Consider the following 19,670-nt stretch of genomic DNA (forward strand, 5'->3'; position numbering starts at 1 on the left):
CCGCCTTGGCTGATTAGAGCGTGTCCAGACATCGTGCGGGTCCCCCTGGTTGAAATCATCAATTTGTCCCTTGGCACGGGGACATTCCTAGAGGAGCTGAAGGAAGCAGTGGTGTGTCCACTCTTAAAGAAAACTTCATTAGATCCTTTAGATCTAGCCAATGACCCCCCAGTTTTAAATCTTCCATATCTGGGTAAGGTAATTGAGAGAGCGGTTGCTGAACACCTTGGTAGGTTTCTGGAGGAAACATCAGCTCTAGATCCATTCCAGTTCAGTTTCTGTCCTGGTTTTGGGACCGAGACGGCTCTGGTCGCCTTAACAGATGACCTCCGTAGACAACTGGACTGAAGTGGGTCGGGATTGCTGATTCTTTTAGATTTGTCAGCAGCCTTTGACATGGTCAATCACGATCTTCTGGACCACTGCCTTGCCAACGGGATTCAGGGCACAGCCCAACATCTCTGGTCGGGGACAGAGGGTGGCGCTAGGGAGGGAGATGTTGTCACGTCACTCCTTAGTGTGTGGAGTGCCGCAGGGCGCAATCCTTTCCCCGATGCTTTTCAACATCTTTATGCGCCCCCTTGCCCAGATTGTCCAGAGATTTGGGCTGGGTTGTCACCAATATGTTGACAACACTCAGCTCTATCTGCTGATGTACGGCCACCCCGACTCGGCCCCGGACACACTGACCAGATGCTTGGAGGCTGTGGCTAGATAGCTTCATGGGAGCCGACTGAAATTAAATCCTTCGAAGACAGAGGTCCTCTGGCTGAGTTGGGATGGTATAGGGTTGGGGGACCAACCTCCTTCTCTTGCGGGAGCTCTAAAAAATGACCCTGAATTTTTAAATTTTTATTGACATGGGTGCTACATTTGTGTTGTCTTTTATGCTGTTTTTAATAATAATAATAATAATAATAATAATAATAATAATAATAATAATATATTAATCCAACAACACCTGGAGAGCAATAGCCCCAAATGGCTTCCTTCAGCAGAACTTGCATTCTATAGTGCATTTGGAGATTAGTGTTTTCCCACGAATTGGTTTGGCATTGCAGCCAGCCTTGGCAAATGCTCCACTGAGTCACTCCCCTAAGGCTGTAAAGTATGCATTGACTGATCAGTCAAAACTTGATTTCAAAACTTCATTTTGAGTTTTAAAAATTGCCTCGGAGTAATTCCAGTGTAGCAAGATCACCATGTCATAGTTCAAATATTAGGCAAATTAACAGAAGCTGAGTTTATCCACAGCTGTTAGTCTTGGTTGCAAAACATGACCTTCACGTTTAGATGCAGTCTACTTCTGGAGAAGATCAGGTACTGGGGACAAACAATGCAGCTGGAAGCTCCTGTCTTTGTGTCCTCCCTGCCAGCTTTCCAGAAGTATCAGCCAGCTCATTTTTGTAAACAGAAAAACTCAGCCTTCCCCACCCTGAAAACACCGACTGTCACATTGGATGATCAGAGGTCTTCCATGGGTCGGTTTTTCTGGGAAAGAAACGTGTTAGATGCCTATTTCTTTCCAGATTAAATGCCTGGTTAGTGAACAGTTTTGTTTTCCAAGGTGCTGGGTTTTCCTTTGAGCAGCGGCAAAACGTGTTCCTTGCAGGGGGAAGATCCGCAGCATATTCAATTCATGGGATCCTTCGAAGTCCCCTCTGTTGTGCATTCATCTTTATTTGTGCTCATCGGGGTATTGCTGTGGTTATATGTGATGCCGCTCTCAATACTATTTGCTCCCACAAAAGTTTTGAAGAGGACATGCTGCTTCATTCCCAACCTCGTAACTTCCTGCTGAAATCCTCTGTGTGTATATTTTCTTCACCTTAGCTCTACACCACAACCCCATACACCTGATGCTAAAAGGGGGAACTTCCAAGTCGGAGTATGTGTGTCAGATAAGTCGAAATTAAGTCCTGAAACCTCTGCCAGGGCTTATCTACCTATCCTCTGCTCTTTCCAGGCATCAGGGCCGTCTCTAGGCCCAGGTCCGGTGGCGCAGGGCACCAGGGCGCCAGGCCACCAGGGGCGCCGCCACGCCTGCTGAGAGGCGCGGCAGAGGCCACCCCAGGTGCGCCGGACGCAGCCCTAGGCGCGCCTCTCAGCTGTTCAGGCCACTCTCTGGAGGCGCGCGGGCCTGGGGCCACCTCCGCCGCGCGCAGGGGCGTCACAACAGGGGGCGGCCAGGCTGGATGGCGCAGGGCGCCAGCCCTCCAGGAGGTAGCTGCGCTGCGCGCTGTGCCCACCCGCCGCACTGGGAAATGGGGCGGGGGGGGGGTGCCAGAGGGATCCATCGCGCCAGGGCGCCAGGCATGCTTAAGACGGCCCTGCCAGGCAAGGCCCACACTTTAAAGCACAGCGTCTAAGCACCCTTTCCCTGCCACTCTGGTGCTTTCCCCACAAAAACACACTCTTTATCTCTCGCTTGGACTACTGCAATGCGCTCTATGTGGTGCTACTTTTGAAGGTGACCCGGAAACTACAATTAATCCAGAATGTGGCAGCTAGACTGGTGACTGGGAGCAGCTGCCGAGACCACATAACACCGGTCTTGAAACACCTACATTGGCTCCCAGTACGTTTCCGAGCACAATTCAAAGTGTTGGTGCTGACCTTTAAAGCCCTAAATGGCCTCGGTCCAGTATACCTGAAGGAGCGTCTCCACCTCCATCGTTCTGCCCGGACACTGAGGTCCAGTGCCAAGGGCCTTCTGGCGGTTCCCTCGCTGCGAGAAGCCAAGTTACAGGGAACCAGGCAGAGGGCCTTCTCGGTAGTGGCACCTGCCCTGTGGAACGCCCTCCCACCAGATGTCAAAGAGAAAAACAACCACCAGACTTTTAGAGGACATCTGAAGGCAGCTCTGTTTAGGGAAGCTTTTAATGTTTAATAAATTATTGTATTTTAGTATTTCTGTTGGAAGCCGCCCAGAGTGGCTGGGGAAGCCCAGCCAGATGGGTGCGGTATAAATAAATAAATAAATAAATAAATAAATAAATAAATAATATATTATTATTATTATTATTATTATTATTATTATTATTATTATTTAAAATTCAATCAGCGCAAACAGCAACCGGCAGATAACCTGAATTGACATTTGCTCTGACTGAGTGCTGAAGAGCAGGGTTTTTTTTTTTTTGAGGGAAAAGCTCTGGAGCAAAAAAACCCCACACTTAGTCACAGAACTTTGCTTGGACAGAGAGGCAAAGGTGAGTGTGGGTAAGCCCTGTGCTAAGCAACGGGAAGAGAACTGTAGATCATTTGCGACTGGCTAGCTTTCACCATCTGTGTCTCTGATCTTCTACAGCTGAGTCATTCTCTGTTGCGGGCCATGGCCAATCATTCTTCCCTGGTGAGCGAGTTCATCTTTGTCGGTTTCTCTGGGCTGCCGCAGTTCCGAATGCTCCTTTTTGTGCTGGTCCTTTCCATGTACACCGTGTCGCTTGCAGGGAATTCCATCATCACCACCGTGATCAAGTTAAACCCGGCCCTCCACACGCCCATGTACTTCTTCCTGACGAACCTGTCGCTGTTGGAGATATGCTACACGACAGCCATTGTCCCCAAGATGCTGGCCAACCTGTTGTCGGAGAATGGGAGGATCTCTCTCTGGGGCTGCGCTACCCAGATGTACTTTTTCACCCTCTTTGGCATCACGGAATGCTGTCTCCTTGCTGCCATGGCTTATGACCGCTATGTGGCCATTTGCAACCCACTGCGATACAGTGTTGTCATGAACCGAGGAATCTGTGCCCAGCTGTCGGTGGCCTCGTGGTCGGTGGGAGTGATGGTCGGACTGGGTCAAACTAACTATGTCTTTAGCCTGACCTACTGTGGGCCCAATAGGATCAACCACTTCTTCTGTGACATCCCTCCCCTCCTGACGCTAGCATGTGGAGATACTTCAATGAACGTCATTGCAGTCTATATGGTGGCTGTTCTTTTCATCACGGCCCCTTTCCTTCTGATCCTCACGTCCTATGTATACATCATCACCTCTATTTTGAGGATGACATCAGCTGAGGGCAGGCGTAAGGCCTTCTCCACTTGCTCGTCCCATCTCATCGTCGTCTCCCTGTTCTACGGTTCAGGCATCATTACGTACCTTAGGCCCAAATCCAGCTACTCGGCGTCGAGCGACAAGCTGCTGGCCCTGTTCTACACAGTTGTGACCTCCATGTTGAACCCCATAATCTACAGTCTGAGGAACAAGGAGGTCAAAGTGGCCTTGATGAAAACCATGGGTAGGAAACTATGCTGTGTGGAATGTAAAAAGTGATCGTTGCTGGGATGGTGCCTCAGGGCACCACCCATATAATAAACCTTTAAATAAAACGTTTCTGACAGAAAACCTGCTTTCATCTAAATTCTTACCACACTTGCTGGGGACTTGTGCCTCTAAACAGCTCCAAGCTGCTTCCCTGTGTTCAGGAAATGATGGGTTAAGGCAGGGGAAGGGCAATCCAGATGTTGTGGGATTATAAATCCTAACCTTCAGCTATACTGGCTGAGGTTGATCTGAGTTGGAAGTCTAACAACATCTGGAGAGCTACAGGTTTCCATCCCTATGCTAGGGGAACTGCCTCCCACAGAGATTCTGGCTCTGTATTACTTGAGAAGAAATTATGGTTGGTTTGGTAGAGACAACCCAACCAGCACACTAACAAGAATACCAAAAGGAGGTAAGTGTAGGTCATGCTCTGATCATTTAATCTGCACCACAGAATGCCCCTGTTAGGTACTTTGGGGAGCAATGGAGATGGATCATGGTTTTTCAGATAATCAAGGTTCATTGGGAGAAACATGACAAAGTAGACAAATTATTAACTATAATTCTTGCCAGGCACAGAGGGGCAGGAGAGGGGTCATGCTGCAATTGTGTATTGCATACCTCCAGCACCTTGCTGATCAAAATCAGGACCCTCATTTTCTGGTTCTGAGCACACCAGAGCACGAGACCAAAACACAAGCATCCTTTGCTTGGACATGGACTGGGAACGTGCGGACCTGTTGCCTAGAAAGTGCGAGACAAAAGGTAAGTGTGGATAAGCCCTAAGTAGAGGAGCTGGAGATGGCTTCTTCTTTCTTTGGCGATCACTTGTAGCCGAGTAAGATCGTCTTCCATAATTCTGGATCCACATGTCCTTCCACAGTGGGGACATAGGTTTCCGGGCAGAAGTTGATCATGGTGAGGGTTTGCCAAGTGTGCCTTCCTCTTAGCAAGTTTCTCCCTTTCGTCATGAGTTAGAACGTCTTCAAAGTTCATTACACCTTTGGTAAAGGCTGTTCTCCAATTGGAGTGCTTGCAGACTAGTGTTTCCCAGTTGTGAGTGTTTATACTATATATTGTTTACATTTGCCTTGAGACAGTCTTTAAACTTCTTTTGTTGACCACCAGCATCACGCTTTCCATTTTAAAGTTCGGAATAGAGTAGTTGCTTTGGAAGATGATAAACAGGCATCTGCACAACATGACCAGTCCAACGAAGTTGATGTTGAAGAATCATGGCTTTGACACTGGTGATCTTTGCTTCGCCTATCTTCCCAAGTGATGTGTAAATTTTTTTTGGATACGTTCATTACCCTTAGCAATGACCTTCCATAACTGTTTCCATAACTGCTTCGACATAATCTCCTCACAGTTTTATAACTGCTCTGGGGTTCATTCAGAAGTTGACTGAGCTGCATCTGTAGACACTTGTTTGTAAGGACTCAAAATACATAGACTGGGCTTGGTCTCAGGCTCCCTAGGTGTGGCCTTTTAAGCTCGTGAGGGAAGTAGCTGAACTGTGGGGAGCGTAAGATGCACTCTTTACAGGAGGGATGCTGGCCAAACTACTTTATTTAGAACAAACTCAAACACACACGCAGGGGTGCACCTAGGAGTTGGTCAGGTCAGCCTCCCTACCAAGGCCCAGGGGGAGCACAAAAACCGTGACTCTCCACTCTGCTCGGAGTGGCTAGGGGCCTGCCTGCCTGCTCAGAAAATGGACCGATGGAGGAGGAGGAGGAGGGGAAGCAGCCCAGACCGTGATTACCATGGAGAAAGTCACTGGTGGGGCATGAAAGGTAATGAAAAGAAACCTTTCTGAGTTTCTGGTCTCCGGACTATTCTGGCTTCAGAGGCCCCAATATAGCTCCTTGTGAAGGGTGCAAGGGAGCCTAGGTACACCTCTGCACACAAGACATTCCCTGGTTCTGAATGGGGTAACTGTGCCCCTGAAGGACCAGGTGCGCAGCCTGGGAGTCATTCTGGACTCACAGCTGTCCATGGAGGCGCAGGTCAATTCTGTGTCCAGGGCAGCTGTCTATCAGCTCCATCTGGTACGCAGGCTGAGACCCTACCTGCCTGCAGACTGTCTTGCCAGAGTGGTGCATGCTCTAGTTATCTCCCGCTTGGACTACTGCAATGCGCTCTACGTGGGGCTACCTTTGAAGGTGACTCGGAAACTACAACTAATCCAGAATGCAGCAGCTAGACTGGTGACTGGGAGCGGCCGCCGAGACCACATAACACCGGTCTTGAAAGATCTACACTGGCTCCCAGTACATTTCCGAGCACAATTCAAGGTGTTGGTGCTGACCTTTAAAGCCCTAAATGGCCTTGGTCCAGTATACCTGAAGGAGCGTCTCCACCTCCATCATTCTGCCCGGACACTGAGGTCCAGCACCAAGGGCCTTCTGGCAGTTCCCTCGTTGCGAGAAGCCAAATTGCAGGGAACTAGGCAGAGGGCCTTCTCGGTGGTGGCGCCCGCCCTGTGGAACGCCCTCCCAACAGATGTCAAAGAGGAAAACAACTACCAGACTTTTAGAAGACATCTGAAGGGAGCCCTGTTCAGGGAGGCTTTTAATGTTTAATAGATTACTGTGTTTTATTTTTCTGTTGGAAGCCGCCCAGAGTGGCTGGGGAAACCCAGCCAGATGGGCAGGGTATAAATAATATATTATTATTATTAGTATTATTATTATTATTATTATTATTATTATTATTATACATGATAAAAGCCCACCCCAAAAAATCTCTCTTCAACAACCAATCTCTACAGCTCCTGAACTTTTTTCTTTTTTTGGGGGGTGGGAACGTGGACCAGAACTGCTTCAGACTTTGGTGAACTTGACTGCATAAAACACAGACTGCATTCCCTTAACATTATGGGAGCAGCTTTTGGAATGAATAATTTCCACAGGGCTTCAACTTATTGTGCTGGGAAATCAAGGACACCTTTTTGTCTTATCATTGGTCATTGGAGACATAAAGAGATGTTTGCTGGCACTGAGGCAGAGCTCTGGCGCATGTTATTCCCTTGTGTGCTGGGACTTAAAGGGAAAGACTGGGCTGCCAGAGGAACAGACAGACTCTTCCTTGATCTCAAGGCAGATGAGAGGCATTCTTAAGTGTGAATATGCACCAGTCATTGCAAGTGTGTATTAGCAATTGGTTTAATGGGGGTAGTGTTATGACTAAGGTCAAGGATGAAGGAAGCTGGGAACACGTAATGTTTATAAGGGTTAATTACACTCATCTTTTGCCCCACTCTTTCCAGGTACAGGCCCACACTTAAAAGCTCTATGTCCTTTTTTGCCTCGAAGTTTTCCCGCGGAAATATGCTCTTTAGTACTCAATCAGAGCAAATGTCAATTCGGGTTCTCCACAGATTGCTGTTTGTTCCTACTGAGTTTTAGAGAGTGGCTTTTCACAGGCAAAGCTCTGGAACAACAACAACAACAACAACAACAACAACAACAACAACAACAACAACACGGTGCTTGGACATGGAGATTTAGAATGCAGACTGTGCTTGGAAAGAGAGGAGGAAAGGTAAGTGTAGATAAGCCCTTAGCTAGTACAGATAGAAGGAGCAAGGCGCCTCAACAGAAAGGATCTATGGAATGGGAGTGATACATAGAATGTTCTGGAAAGGATGTTCAGGTGAATAGGAATATGTCTTAGATGAGCGTTCTCACAGAAAAATTCAAAAATCCACATTCGAGTAAAGACTGTATTAGGCCCAACAAAATATTAGGAAATGGTGAGCAAATGTTTGAGTTCTCCAGAAGGCTTCAGCTGGCTAGGTGGCAAACACTCTTGCGGATTAGGAATTGATTATGTTAGAAGGAAGCAGAGGAATAAAGGGAGACTTCTCCAACTGAAGAGATTTAGAAAGTGGAGTCCCCCAAGGATCGGGAACCTGTGCTTTTAATCTTCTTCCTAAGTGATGAGGAGTCAGGTGGCCAGGTTAGTTGATGATACAAGATGTTCAGGGCCATTAAAACAAAGAGATTGCAAAGTCCTCCAAAAGGACCTCCTCAAACCGAGTGAACGTAAAATGGGAAATACAATTAAAAGCAAACAAGTGTAAAGTGATGCATGTTGGTGCAAAGAAGTATCTTGATTTCACATATTTGCACATGGGGGTCTGAACTGGCAATGGTCGACCAGGAACAACATCTCAGGGTTGTAAATGGATAGCTCAGTAAAGATGTCCACCCATTGTGCAGCAGTTGTGAGAAAGGTAAATCCCATGCTAGGGATCATTAGAAAAGAAACTGGAAATAAAAAATGCCAGTATAATAATGCAATTATACAAATGTATGGTATGGCTGCCTTTGGAATACAGTACTGTGTACCGTTCTGGTTGCCTCACCTGAAAAAGGATGTTATAGAGTGGGAAAAGGTTCAGAATAGGGCCACCAAAATGACCATGTCTTGAGTCTGGTGGACGTGCAATGGAGGGGATGGTGTGATGCAGAGGAAGAGTGGGAGCAGCTGGGGAGATGGGTTGAAGCTGAACTACCTGGGGGGAAGAGTCCCAGCAGGCTGCGGGAGGTGAAACTGGGCTGCTAAAAAGTATTAGAACCCGAGGAGGGAAGCAATGAGCTAGAGCTGGACCCAGGAGAGGGATGAAGTGGTCTGTCAAAATTGTTCTGCCCCTGTAATTTAGAATACAGTGATTCCTCAACTTACGAATTTAATCCGTTCCGAAGGCACCTCCGTAGGTTGAAAAATTCGTAAGTCGAAAAATCCCTATCTAAAACCACTGCGGTTGCCTTTCAGATGTCGAGACATTCGTAAGGGTGCGGCCATTACCCCCGTTCGTAAGTCGAAAAATCCGGTTGTTGAGTCGTCCGTAAGTCGAGGTACCACTGTAGATATATCTAACCCTCGTTTTAAACTACCCAAGCTGTTGGCCATCACTACATCATGTGGGAGTGAATTATAGGGTTTAAATATGCACTGTGTGAAGAAGTCCTTTTTAATTTTTTTCCCCTTGACTCTACCAGCACTCAGCTTTATGGGATGGATCCAGGTTTTAGTACTATGTAAGGGAGAGAAAAACCTCTCCAAACCCACTCTCTGAGCACCATGCATTATTGTGTACACCTCTATCATGTCCCCACAGTACTTGACCTCCCCCCACCCCAACTAAGAAGTCCTAGTTGTAACCTTACTCCACATAGGAAACCGCTTACTAATTTTGGTTGCCCCTTTTCTGAACATTTTCCATTTCTACAGTATCCTTCTTAGAATCATAGGATTATAGTGTTGAAAGGGACCTCAAGGGTCCAACCCCTTGCAATGGAGGGATCCTGTCCACAGTCAACCCTTGGTGGGCTCAATTGCGCCACCTTGAGGCTGAGGCCAGCTGACCAGATCCAAGTGTGAGGTCAACACAGGTTTCTATAATGGCATTATAATGGCAGGTTTATTCTTCCTAATCGGGTGTCTGTCTTTTCTTCAGCTGCTGCATGCTGAGTTAACATTTTCATTGAACTGTCCACTTAGGCCCCTAAGGCCCTGCTCCTTGATCAGGCCCTGCCAGTCCAAACCATGTCAGGATAAGTGTGAACATTGGATTGTTTGCCCCAAGGTACATCCATTCACATTTCCTTACACTGAATTGTATTTGCCCATTTAACTTCTCACAAACCCAATTTGGAGAGCTCCTCTTAGAGCTCCTCTCAATCCCTACCATGTATGCAGCCTTCAACATGCCTATTGTGTCTCTTATGCTTTCAAACTCTTCCAGGAAAGCTCTTTTCTGAACGGAGAAATTGGGAACGGCACCCAAGTGACAGAATTCATCTTAATGGGGATTTCTAATCTCCCTGTGGTTCGCTTCTCCCTGTTTGCTGCCATTTTGCTCATCTACCTGATCACGCTGGTAGGAAATGGCACCATTCTTCTTGCCATAGCAATGAGCTCTCACCTGCACAGCCCCATGTATTTCTTCCTCAGCCACCTTTCCTTGCTGGACATCTGCTTCCCGACAGCTACGGTGCCCAAGATGCTGGAGAACTTCTTGTTAGAGATCAATACCATTTCCTTTGCTGGCTGTGTGCTACAACTCTACTTCCTGGTGGCACTGGTAGGGACAGAGGTCTACCTCTTGTCTGCCATGGCCTATGACCGCTATGTGGCCATATGCAACCCTCTACGATACACAGTTATCATGAGCAAGAAGCTTTGTCTTCAGCTGGCAGCGGTTACCTGGGTCACAGGGTTCCTCAACTCCTTGCTCCACACAGTCATGACGTTCACTCTAACTTTCTGCAGATCCAACAGAGTCAATCAATACTACTGTGACATCGCGCCAGTGCAGGCATTATCGTGTGCTTCTACTTACGCAGCTGAAATGTTGGTCCTTACTGTTGGTGGATTTTTGGGTGTGGGGGCTTTCTTTGTGACACTGGTCTCTTACATCTACATCATCTCCACCATCCTCAGGATCCGTTCTGCTGAGGGGAAGCGCAAGGCCTTCTCCACTTGCGCCTCCCATCTAATTGTCGTGCTCCTCTTCTATGGTACCATGATATTCACTTACATAAGGCCTCTCAACAGTCGCCATCCGGACCGGGACAGGATGGTGAGCATGCTCTCTGGGGTGGTTACCTCCATGGTGAATCCCTTGATCTACAGCCTTAGGAATAAGGAAGTCAAGGTGACCTTGAAGAGGGTGATAGTTCATATGTGCTCAAAGAGGGAAGGTGTGACAGGTGTGTTATCTGTACAGTATTTCTCCGTTAGATGAAAATGGACACATAAGTAATTCTGAGCCAATGAAATATAGTATACCCATTTTTTGAAAGGGGAAACAAAGGTAACATTTTGTCTCAGTTTTGTGGGATTTTATTGAATACATAAAATAAAAATACGTAACTAGCTCTGTTTCTATACCTTCTTTTAAAAAATACTCTTCAACATATTTCCATTCTGCTGATGATGACATATTTCCACTAGCTAGAAATGGAGCTAGTGATTTGTTTTGATTAAGAAAACACATAGGGATATATATATATATATATATATATATATATATATATATATATATATATAATGTAAAGCTCCTGCCCACCTAGCAGTTCGAAAGCACATCAAAGTGCAAGTAGATAAATAGGGACCGCTCTGGCAGGAAGGTAAACGGCGTTTCTGTGCGCTGCTCTGGTTCGCCAGAAGCAGCTTTGTCATGATGGCCGAAGCAGTCTGCGGACAAACTCCGGCTCCCTCGGCCTATAGAGCGAGATGAGCACTGCAACCCCAGAGTTGGACACGACTGGACCTGATGGTCAGGTGCGCCTATATATATATATATATATATATATATATATATGGATGAAATAACTAAATAATAAGCCTAGGACTCTAAATCAATAAGAGGTAAAGCAAGTTATGTGATTATAGTAAGGGAAACGATACATTGGCGATTGGAAGTCAATTTTAAATTACAATGAATAGATTTTATGTTTACATGTTTATATTTTATAAATTTGTTTGGGGATATGTTATGTTTCGTTTAATTTGATATTGTTTACTATTTACTGTTTAAATGATTTAATTTGCCCAACAAGTTTCAATTATTTTTGGTTGAATTTGTTTATTAATTTATGTTTGTTAATTTATGTTGGGTGGCTTAAGTGTGTATTTATGTTATTATAGTTATTCCCTTGTGTGTGTGTTTGTGTAATTTTCTAATTTTTTTGAATAAAGATTGAATTTTAAATTAAAAATAAATAAATAAGAATACGTAAAAAAGAAAATGTAAAACTCTCTCCAGACATTTGGGATAAGTAACTTCTAATTGGTTGAACCAATTGGCGTGCTCTGGTCCATGGGGTCATGAAGAGTCGGACACAACTAAATGACTAAACAACAAAATTGGTTGAACATTTTGCTTGATGTAATATGGAGACTTCTTTTCTTGGTTCTCCTTGTGGCTCTGGTCGTTTCAGTTATAGGTTTATTTTTCCGTTTCACTTATAGATCCCCCCCCCCCGCAAGATAGATTGTTTTCTCTACAGGGGCTTTCCTTTCAAGTGTTGAAATTTGATGTGGCAGAGTCCACACACAGAGTAACCACTTCTGTGAGCAGAAAGTACTAGGGATGATGCGGAGAGGTGTTCTCGCTTGGCCCCATGTGTTCTCGGGACATCAAAGCCATGGACTTTGGACGAAACCATAATTATTTTTATACTTCTTCTGAGGACCTTTTCGGAGGGAGCTCTGTGGTAGCAGATGAGATGGAGACTGAACCATTACTGTGAACAAGGACCTGTGGGACTCACGAGGAAGGTGAAAACACTTGCATGGTCCCATTTTGGGACGAGAGAAATGTGTATGTCCATCACCATATTTCAACTTCAATACCTACAGGGAGCACAATCTCCCTGTGGTTTAATAACTTCTATGGGCTTTGTCTTGGAGGTCACCAAGTACCATGAATTATAGACATTTTAATGGTAAGCCTTCCAACATGTAGGCCCAGCTCCACATGTGTGATTCCTCAATCTTGTTCTTAATGCTTGGACTCAGTGATGACTTATGTTGGGATACAATAAAGTTGTTTCTGAGCATATCCAAAGTGTCTCCTGTGATGAACCCCCTTGCCGACGTTGCCAATAGATTATGAGACGAAAGGGTACAGGGGTAAAGCAATCCCCACTCAATTCCTTATGTCTCAAAATAAACCCCTCAATTCTTTGCCCAGTTCCAAAATGGCCACCGTGCCAGAAGTCGCACTGCAGCCATTTTGGAACTGGGCAGAACAGTATCAAAAGTCACTTCTGAGCATGCTCCGCCCAGTTCCAAAATGGCCACCGCGCCAGAATAAACCGGGAAGAAACAAAAAAAATCCGTTTTTTCAGCTAGGAGCAGCTGGAAAAACGGGGATTTCCCGGGGAAAACGGGAGACTTGGCAGCTATGATGCTCTGTGGGACTCATTTAGGAGGGAAAAACATTTGAATGGCCATATTTGGGAGGAGAGGAACATAGCTTCATTTTTATATCAATATCTGCAGGGAGCGTGATGTCCACCTAGTTTTCTACCCTTTCTGGGGGTTTTCATTGTGAAAATCAACTACAGACATTTAATGAAAACTCTCCTAGCTTCTTAGGTGTGTGCCTTCAAGCTTGATCATAATGCCCAGACTTTCATGAAGTCTGGTAGGGTATTAGAAAGATCATTGCTCTTGGCAATGGTCTTCTGCCAGTGTTTAATTACTGCTGACACCCCCATATAACTCAGGGGTCCCAAGCAGCAGGTACAGAAATTAAGCCATTTCCACAGGCCTTGATTATTTTCAGTTATATGGAAACAATTCACCAAGCATTCTCCTGTAAGAAAACGAAGGCAAATTAAATATATGTATAGTACATATGATCTTGCAGCTATAAGGATAACTGGGCTTATGAGGGCACCAGGATGCTTCAGCTAAGAAGAATAGATGAAATGTGGTAGTCAGGTAGCACTACTAGCTTGAAGGCAGGCAGGCAGGCAGGCAGGCAGGTACAGAGAACAAGAAAACGAAAGCCCCCAAATCAGACATGCAAGGGAGGTTCAAATAAATTGTTGTGCAGAACAGACAATGGTCTAAAGGACGTGTTGCACTTCTGCCATTTTTATCTCGAAACCAAAAGGCATAGGAAGGGCCTGCAACCCAGCACTGCACTCACAATTTGGATTGGTCCTCTGCTCCCGTTTTCTGCCTAAAATACTATGCCAATGACTATTTGACCCTGAACATGCTGGTACATCACCGTGCTAACAAAGGTCCGTATAGTTAAAGCTATAGTTTTCCCAGTAGTGATGTATGGAAGTGAGAGCTGGACCATAAAGAAGGCTGATCGCATGTTGTGAGAGCTGGACCATAAAGAAGGCTGGTGAGCATGTTGTATGGGGTGATAACCCCCATGTTGAACCCCTTGATCTACAGTCTCAGGAACAAGGAGGTTAAAGGGGCTTTGAGGAGGGTCATCGTTCATAAACGCCAATAAAGTTGGAAGGGGGGGGAGATATATGGCTAAGATACAATTATTCTATCCTATATCTTTGCCAACAAAGGTCCGCATAGTTAAAGCTATGGTTTTCCCAGTAGTGATGTATGGAGAGAGCTGGACCATAAAGAAGGCTGATCGCCGAAGAATTGATGCTTTTGAATTAAGGTGTTGGAGGAGACTCTTGAGAGTCCCATGGACTGCAAGAAGATCAAACTTACCCATTCTGAAGGAAATCAGCCCCGAGTGCTCACTGGAAGGACAGATCCTGAAGCTGAGGCTACAATACTTTGGCCACCTCATGAGAGAGAAGACTCTCTGGAAAAGACCCTGATGTTGGGAGAAGGGGATGACAGAGGACGAGATGGCTGGACAGTGTTCTTGAAGCTACGAACATGAGTCTGACCAAACTGCGGGAGGCAGTGGAAGACAGGAGTGCCTGGCATGCTCTGGTCCATGGGGTCACGAAGAGTCGGACATGACTAAACAACTAAACAACAACATGCTGGTATGTAAGATGCTATTTCATCATCATCATCATTCCAAAGCAGTTTATAGCAATTGTATATACACACATTTTTTTTTAAAAAAAAGGATCACTAGCTATTATGGATAATGTTTTTCTTAATTGCTTGCATAAGCCTGAGAGCAAAGAGAAGTTTTCAGGAAACATATAAAGTTTGGCCCATAGGGTCTATAAACAGGTGTCGCCATCTGGCAGTCCCTTTCTCCAATGCTGCTCAGATACTGTGGCCAATATATTCAGGATGGGTTGAGGCATGCTTTCTGCTACTTTTCTCTTTGTGTCTGATACTTGCTCTTGGGAGAAATAAGCCAAACTCTGGGGGATTACCATCTAGAATGCAGATCATTAATGGTGCTAGGAAATCATGCATTGACATTGGCCAATTGGGATATATTTGCTGGCATTGCTGAATAAGCTCTGCAGCCTGGTATTCCCTTGTGCTCCTTATGTTGAGATTTAAAGGAGGGTGTTGGGTTTGCCAGAGGAACAGACAATCCTTCCTTGATCTCAAGGCATAGGAGAGAGGAGTTCTTCACTGTGACTGTTTGGAAAAATGGATGCACACCAGTCATTGCCAGTGAGTATGTATTGGGGCCATAGCTAGGACTAGGATTAAGGAATATGGGAAAAGCTAAATTCCGTGCTATTTTTCTAGAAAAAGAAGTGCCAGAACTCACTATGAACACCTCCTCGTTCTCTTAGAATGGCAATGACACCCACCTGAGAGGTGCCGGAACTGAGTTCCTGTGAGTTCCCCCTGGAAAAAAGCCCAGGTTCAGTTTCTAAGTTAGTATGGTGGGAAGAAATGAGGCTCATAAATAGAAGTAAGTACACCTGGAAAGGGAGTGGTACAAGGGATGCTCAGGTGAATAGAAATATGACTTCAATAAACCGTCTTGCAGAAATATTCAAAAATCTGTAATTAGCGCACTGTTTTATTAGGCCAACCCAAATGCCATGAAATGGTGTGCCAGTTTTTGAGTTCTTCAAAACTCTTTATCCGGCTAGGAGGTAACAAAGCGAAGTCAATGAAGAAGGAAGAAGGAAGAAGCAGGCTGAAACTGGAGCCCCAGTGTCTGCATCAGGTCACAATCTCAAGATGGGAGGTGAGCCAGGAGGAGAGAGCAGACATGCAAAGGAGCCTCTGTTAAGTGTGTTGCAGGGTGCACCAAAAGCCCCTGGGCTGGGAGGCTAAATTCGATGTTACTGTACGACGTAGTATCTCCAGAAAAATTGCCAAGAAAGAAGTTGACTGAGGGCGAACTCAACTTCCAAGTTGTTGTTGTTTTAAAAAAATTGGAAGACTTGGGAAGATAGCAACTGTCATTCTAGAAGAAATGTATATATAACACTGTGAAAGAAATAGTTGATGCTTGTAATCCAGTACTAGAATCCAGAAACACCCAAAGAAATTGATTGGCTGTAATCAGTTCAGGAGAATAGAAAGTACTTCAAACAATAATGTGTATTTAATTAATGGAATTTTCCATTAATTACTGAAGTTGCAGTAAGAGCTGCTGGTTTAGATGGTTTTAAGGAAAGAATAGGCAAATTCATGAAGCATGATCTCTCAGGGGCTGCTAGCTATAACAGCTAAGTGGAAGATTAGGTTAAAGCCAGGTTAAAGAGGCTTGCTGGTTCAGCAGGGACTGAGTGTAAATAAACTAGGATCGCTGTTCTCTTCATTCTCTGTTTGTGGGTTTTCCAGAAACATCTGGCTGGATATGAATAGGAAGATGGATGAAATGACCCTTTCATGAGATCCAGCAGAGTTCTATTTTTTCTTTTTAGCTCTACATAGCTGTTACAAGTTATGTACAAGCTGGTACAATTAACGTTTCAAAATGGGAAAAAACTCAGAGGAAATTTTTTTGTTTTAGTAAACCTTATGGTATATCTTTAATAAACCCACCATGGAAGGATGGAAGAGTGGATGGGTGTGAGAGAGATAAATAATGGCGGGAGGGATGACAGAAAGGTCATTTTAAAAACAATGCTAATTTGTTGAGGTGTATGGGATAGCTCAAGTTATAAATGGGCATAAATAAGGGAGAGTCGGGAAAAAGAAACCACAGTATTAGGAAAGATTTATTTCCAAAAAATTCTATACTGCTGACATTGAGGAGGACTGGGGTGGTGGGGTGGTGGGATATAACAGCAGTGAACAGCATAAAACCAACAATAAATTCACCTTCATAAACAAGTACAAAACACACCATATGTCAGCAGACCAAATGAATGAGCTTATTGAACATAGGAAGATGCATTATACTGAGTTACCCCATACCCCACCTGCCCACCGGGAGGTGCTTGGGATTGGACTTGGACAAAGCATGTCTTCTGCCAGTAAGCTACATTGCCCCTGCTAGAGTCTCCCCAAAGAAGACTCGCATGTTACATACAAGCTGGGAAAGCCCTGTTAGAATCCTGGGATGGGGGAGAATATCCAGCTGTCCACTGTGACCAAGCAAATGACCAGGAAGGGGAAGAGCTGTAGTATCAGAACCTAAGAATTACCCTGCTGAGTTAGAGGAAAGATCCTGCTAATTGAGCATTGTGTTTGAAACACAAGAGTTCTCCAATTTCAGAAGTTGTGCTTGAAGGTGATAGGGAGACTCAGTAGCTGGTAAGAGAGGCACTAAGCTTCTGAACAAGGATGTTCCATTCTTACCTAGTCAAATACCCTTAAAACTATTTGTCAAATACCTTTACAAGCAAAGGCGGCCTTCAATTATCTATGAGTGCAGACTTCAACATTCTTAATATATCTCTGATGCTTTCCACATCTTGCAGGATACCTTATCTCTGAGCAGAGATATGGAGAATGGCACCCTAGTGACAGAATTTATCCTCACCGGACTTTCTGATCTCCCAGCTGTCCGCTTCTCCCTCTTTGCTGCCTTTTTTCTCATCTACCTGGTCACCCTGGTGGGGAACGGCACCATTCTTCTTGCCATAGGAGCTGACTCTCACCTGCACAACCCCATGTATTTCTTCCTGACTAACCTTTCCCTGCTGGACATCTTCTGCCCCACAGCTACGGTGCCCAAGATGCTGGAGAACCTCTTGTCAGAGAGACATACCATTTCCTTTGTTGGCTGTGTGCTGCAGCTCTACTTCCTGGTAGCCTTGGCAGGGACGGAGGTCTTCCTCTTAGCTGTCATGGCTTATGACCGCTATGTGGCCATATGCAACCCTCTGCGATACACGGTCGTCATGAGCAAGAAGCTTTGTCTTCAGATGGCTGCTGGTACATGGGTCACAGGGTTCCTCAACTCCTTGCTGCACACAGTGATGACCTTTACTCTACCTTATTGCAAATTGAACAGGGTCAATCAATATTATTGTGACATCCCTCCAGTCTTGGCCTTATCATGTGCTTCTACTTATGCAGCTGAGATGGTTGTACTTATTTTTGGTGGCATCTTTGGTGTGGGGGCTTTTATGGTGACGCTGGTCTCCTACATCTACATCATCTCCACCATCCTTAGGATCCGTTCTGCCGAGGGGAAGCGCAAGGCATTTTCCACTTGTGCCTCCCATCTAATTGTGGTGTGCCTCTTTTATGGGACAACCATCTTCACTTATGCAAGGCCTACCTCCAGCCACCATCCAGATCAGGACAGGATGGTGAGCATGTTGTATGGGGTCATAACCCCAATGTTGAACCCCTTGATCTACAGCCTCAGGAACAAGGAGGTGAAAGGGGCCTTGGAAAGAGTAATTGCTCATAAACGCTATTGAAGTTGGGAAGGGAAAGGGTGGCTTAGCTATGTAGTCTATTTCTCAACAATATGAAATGGGCACCCATGTAACCCTGATTCTGAACCAAGGAAAAGCAGCATTTGTAAATACCCCTTCAAAGCCATCTGCTCCCTGAAAACTTTTGCTTAAACTCTCACTCCTCATCTGAAACGAAAACCTAAATATACATGTTTTTTTCTTGCTCGCACTCCTCCTTTTGTAACTGATTTTCCCTCCTCTCTTTTACCTGATTTCTCACTCGCTGTCAAAATGTATATTGTAAGTAACTTGGGGTGGGATCCTCTTTCTTTCTTTTGCTCATGTACTCAGTATATTAAGAACAACAACAATAAGTGGGACCACACAAGAATCTTTTATTTTATCCAGACAAACAGTCATCAGAAGAAAACTCCATTGACTTCAGCAGGGATTACTAGCAGTGAAGTAAGGTTAAGATTGCAGCCAGAAGTAGCTGCAATTAATTCTCATTTATTAACGTGGGTGGCGCTGTGGGTTAAACCATTGAGCCTAGGGCTTGCCGATCGTAAGGTTGGCGGTTTGAATCCCTGCGACAGGGTGAGCTCCCGTTGTTCGGTCCCAGCTCCTGCTAACCTAGCAGTTCGAAAGCACATCAAAGTGCAAGTACATAAATAGGTACTGCTCCGGTGGGAAGGTAAATGGCGTTTCCGTGCGCTGCTCTGGTTCACCAGAAGTGGCTTAGTCATGTTGACCACATGACCTGGAAGCTGTCTGCAGACAAACGCTGGCTCCCTCAGCCTATAGAGCAAGATGAGTGCCGCAACTTCAGAGTCATCCGTGACTGGACCTAATGGTCAGGGGTACCTTTACCTTTACCTTTAAGGTTAAGATTGCAGCCAGAAGTAGCTGCAACTAATTCTCATTTATTTCAATGGTAATTAAGTGCAGATAACATATACAATATCTCCTGATTCTTTTTGCACCTATCTTTTGTTTGTTTGTTATACCCCCTTGAAGTTAAATAAAACTTTAACTTACATCTAAATAGATCATTTAAAATTTTATATGTTAGGCTATCATAAACAGTTCTTTGTTGTTGTTGTTGTTTAGTCGTTTAGTCGTGTCCGACTCTTCGTGACCCCATGGAC

At 45.1% G+C, this 19,670-nt stretch overlaps 3 protein-coding genes across 3 annotated transcripts; all 3 read left to right on the forward strand.

The window, feature by feature from the left end:
• The first annotated feature begins 3,209 nt into the window (after window positions 1-3,209).
• LOC118094735 (olfactory receptor 10AG1-like) lies at window positions 3,210-4,282 on the forward strand. Its single transcript, XM_035135347.2, has one exon. It carries the CDS (start codon window positions 3,335-3,337, stop codon window positions 4,280-4,282), a length of 948 nt encoding a protein of 315 aa, XP_034991238.2. The 5' UTR covers window positions 3,210-3,334.
• Window positions 4,283-7,789: 3,507 nt separating this feature from the next.
• LOC118095536 (olfactory receptor 5V1-like) lies at window positions 7,790-14,273 on the forward strand. The gene is made up of 3 exons (XM_035136785.2): window positions 7,790-7,822; window positions 10,032-11,014; window positions 14,156-14,273. The coding sequence occupies exons 1-3, from the start codon at window positions 7,790-7,792 to the stop codon at window positions 14,271-14,273; spliced, it is 1,134 nt and encodes a 377-aa protein (XP_034992676.2).
• A 3,331-nt stretch (window positions 14,274-17,604) lies between these two features.
• On the forward strand, window positions 17,605-18,543 carry LOC118094890 (olfactory receptor 5V1-like). Its single transcript, XM_035135632.2, has one exon. It carries the CDS (start codon window positions 17,617-17,619, stop codon window positions 18,541-18,543), a length of 927 nt encoding a protein of 308 aa, XP_034991523.2. The 5' UTR covers window positions 17,605-17,616.
• The last annotated feature ends 1,127 nt before the right edge of the window (window positions 18,544-19,670 follow it).

Source organism: Zootoca vivipara, chromosome 13 (genome assembly GCF_963506605.1).
Source record: "Zootoca vivipara chromosome 13, rZooViv1.1, whole genome shotgun sequence".
Classification (NCBI taxonomy): domain Eukaryota; kingdom Metazoa; phylum Chordata; class Lepidosauria; order Squamata; family Lacertidae; genus Zootoca; species Zootoca vivipara.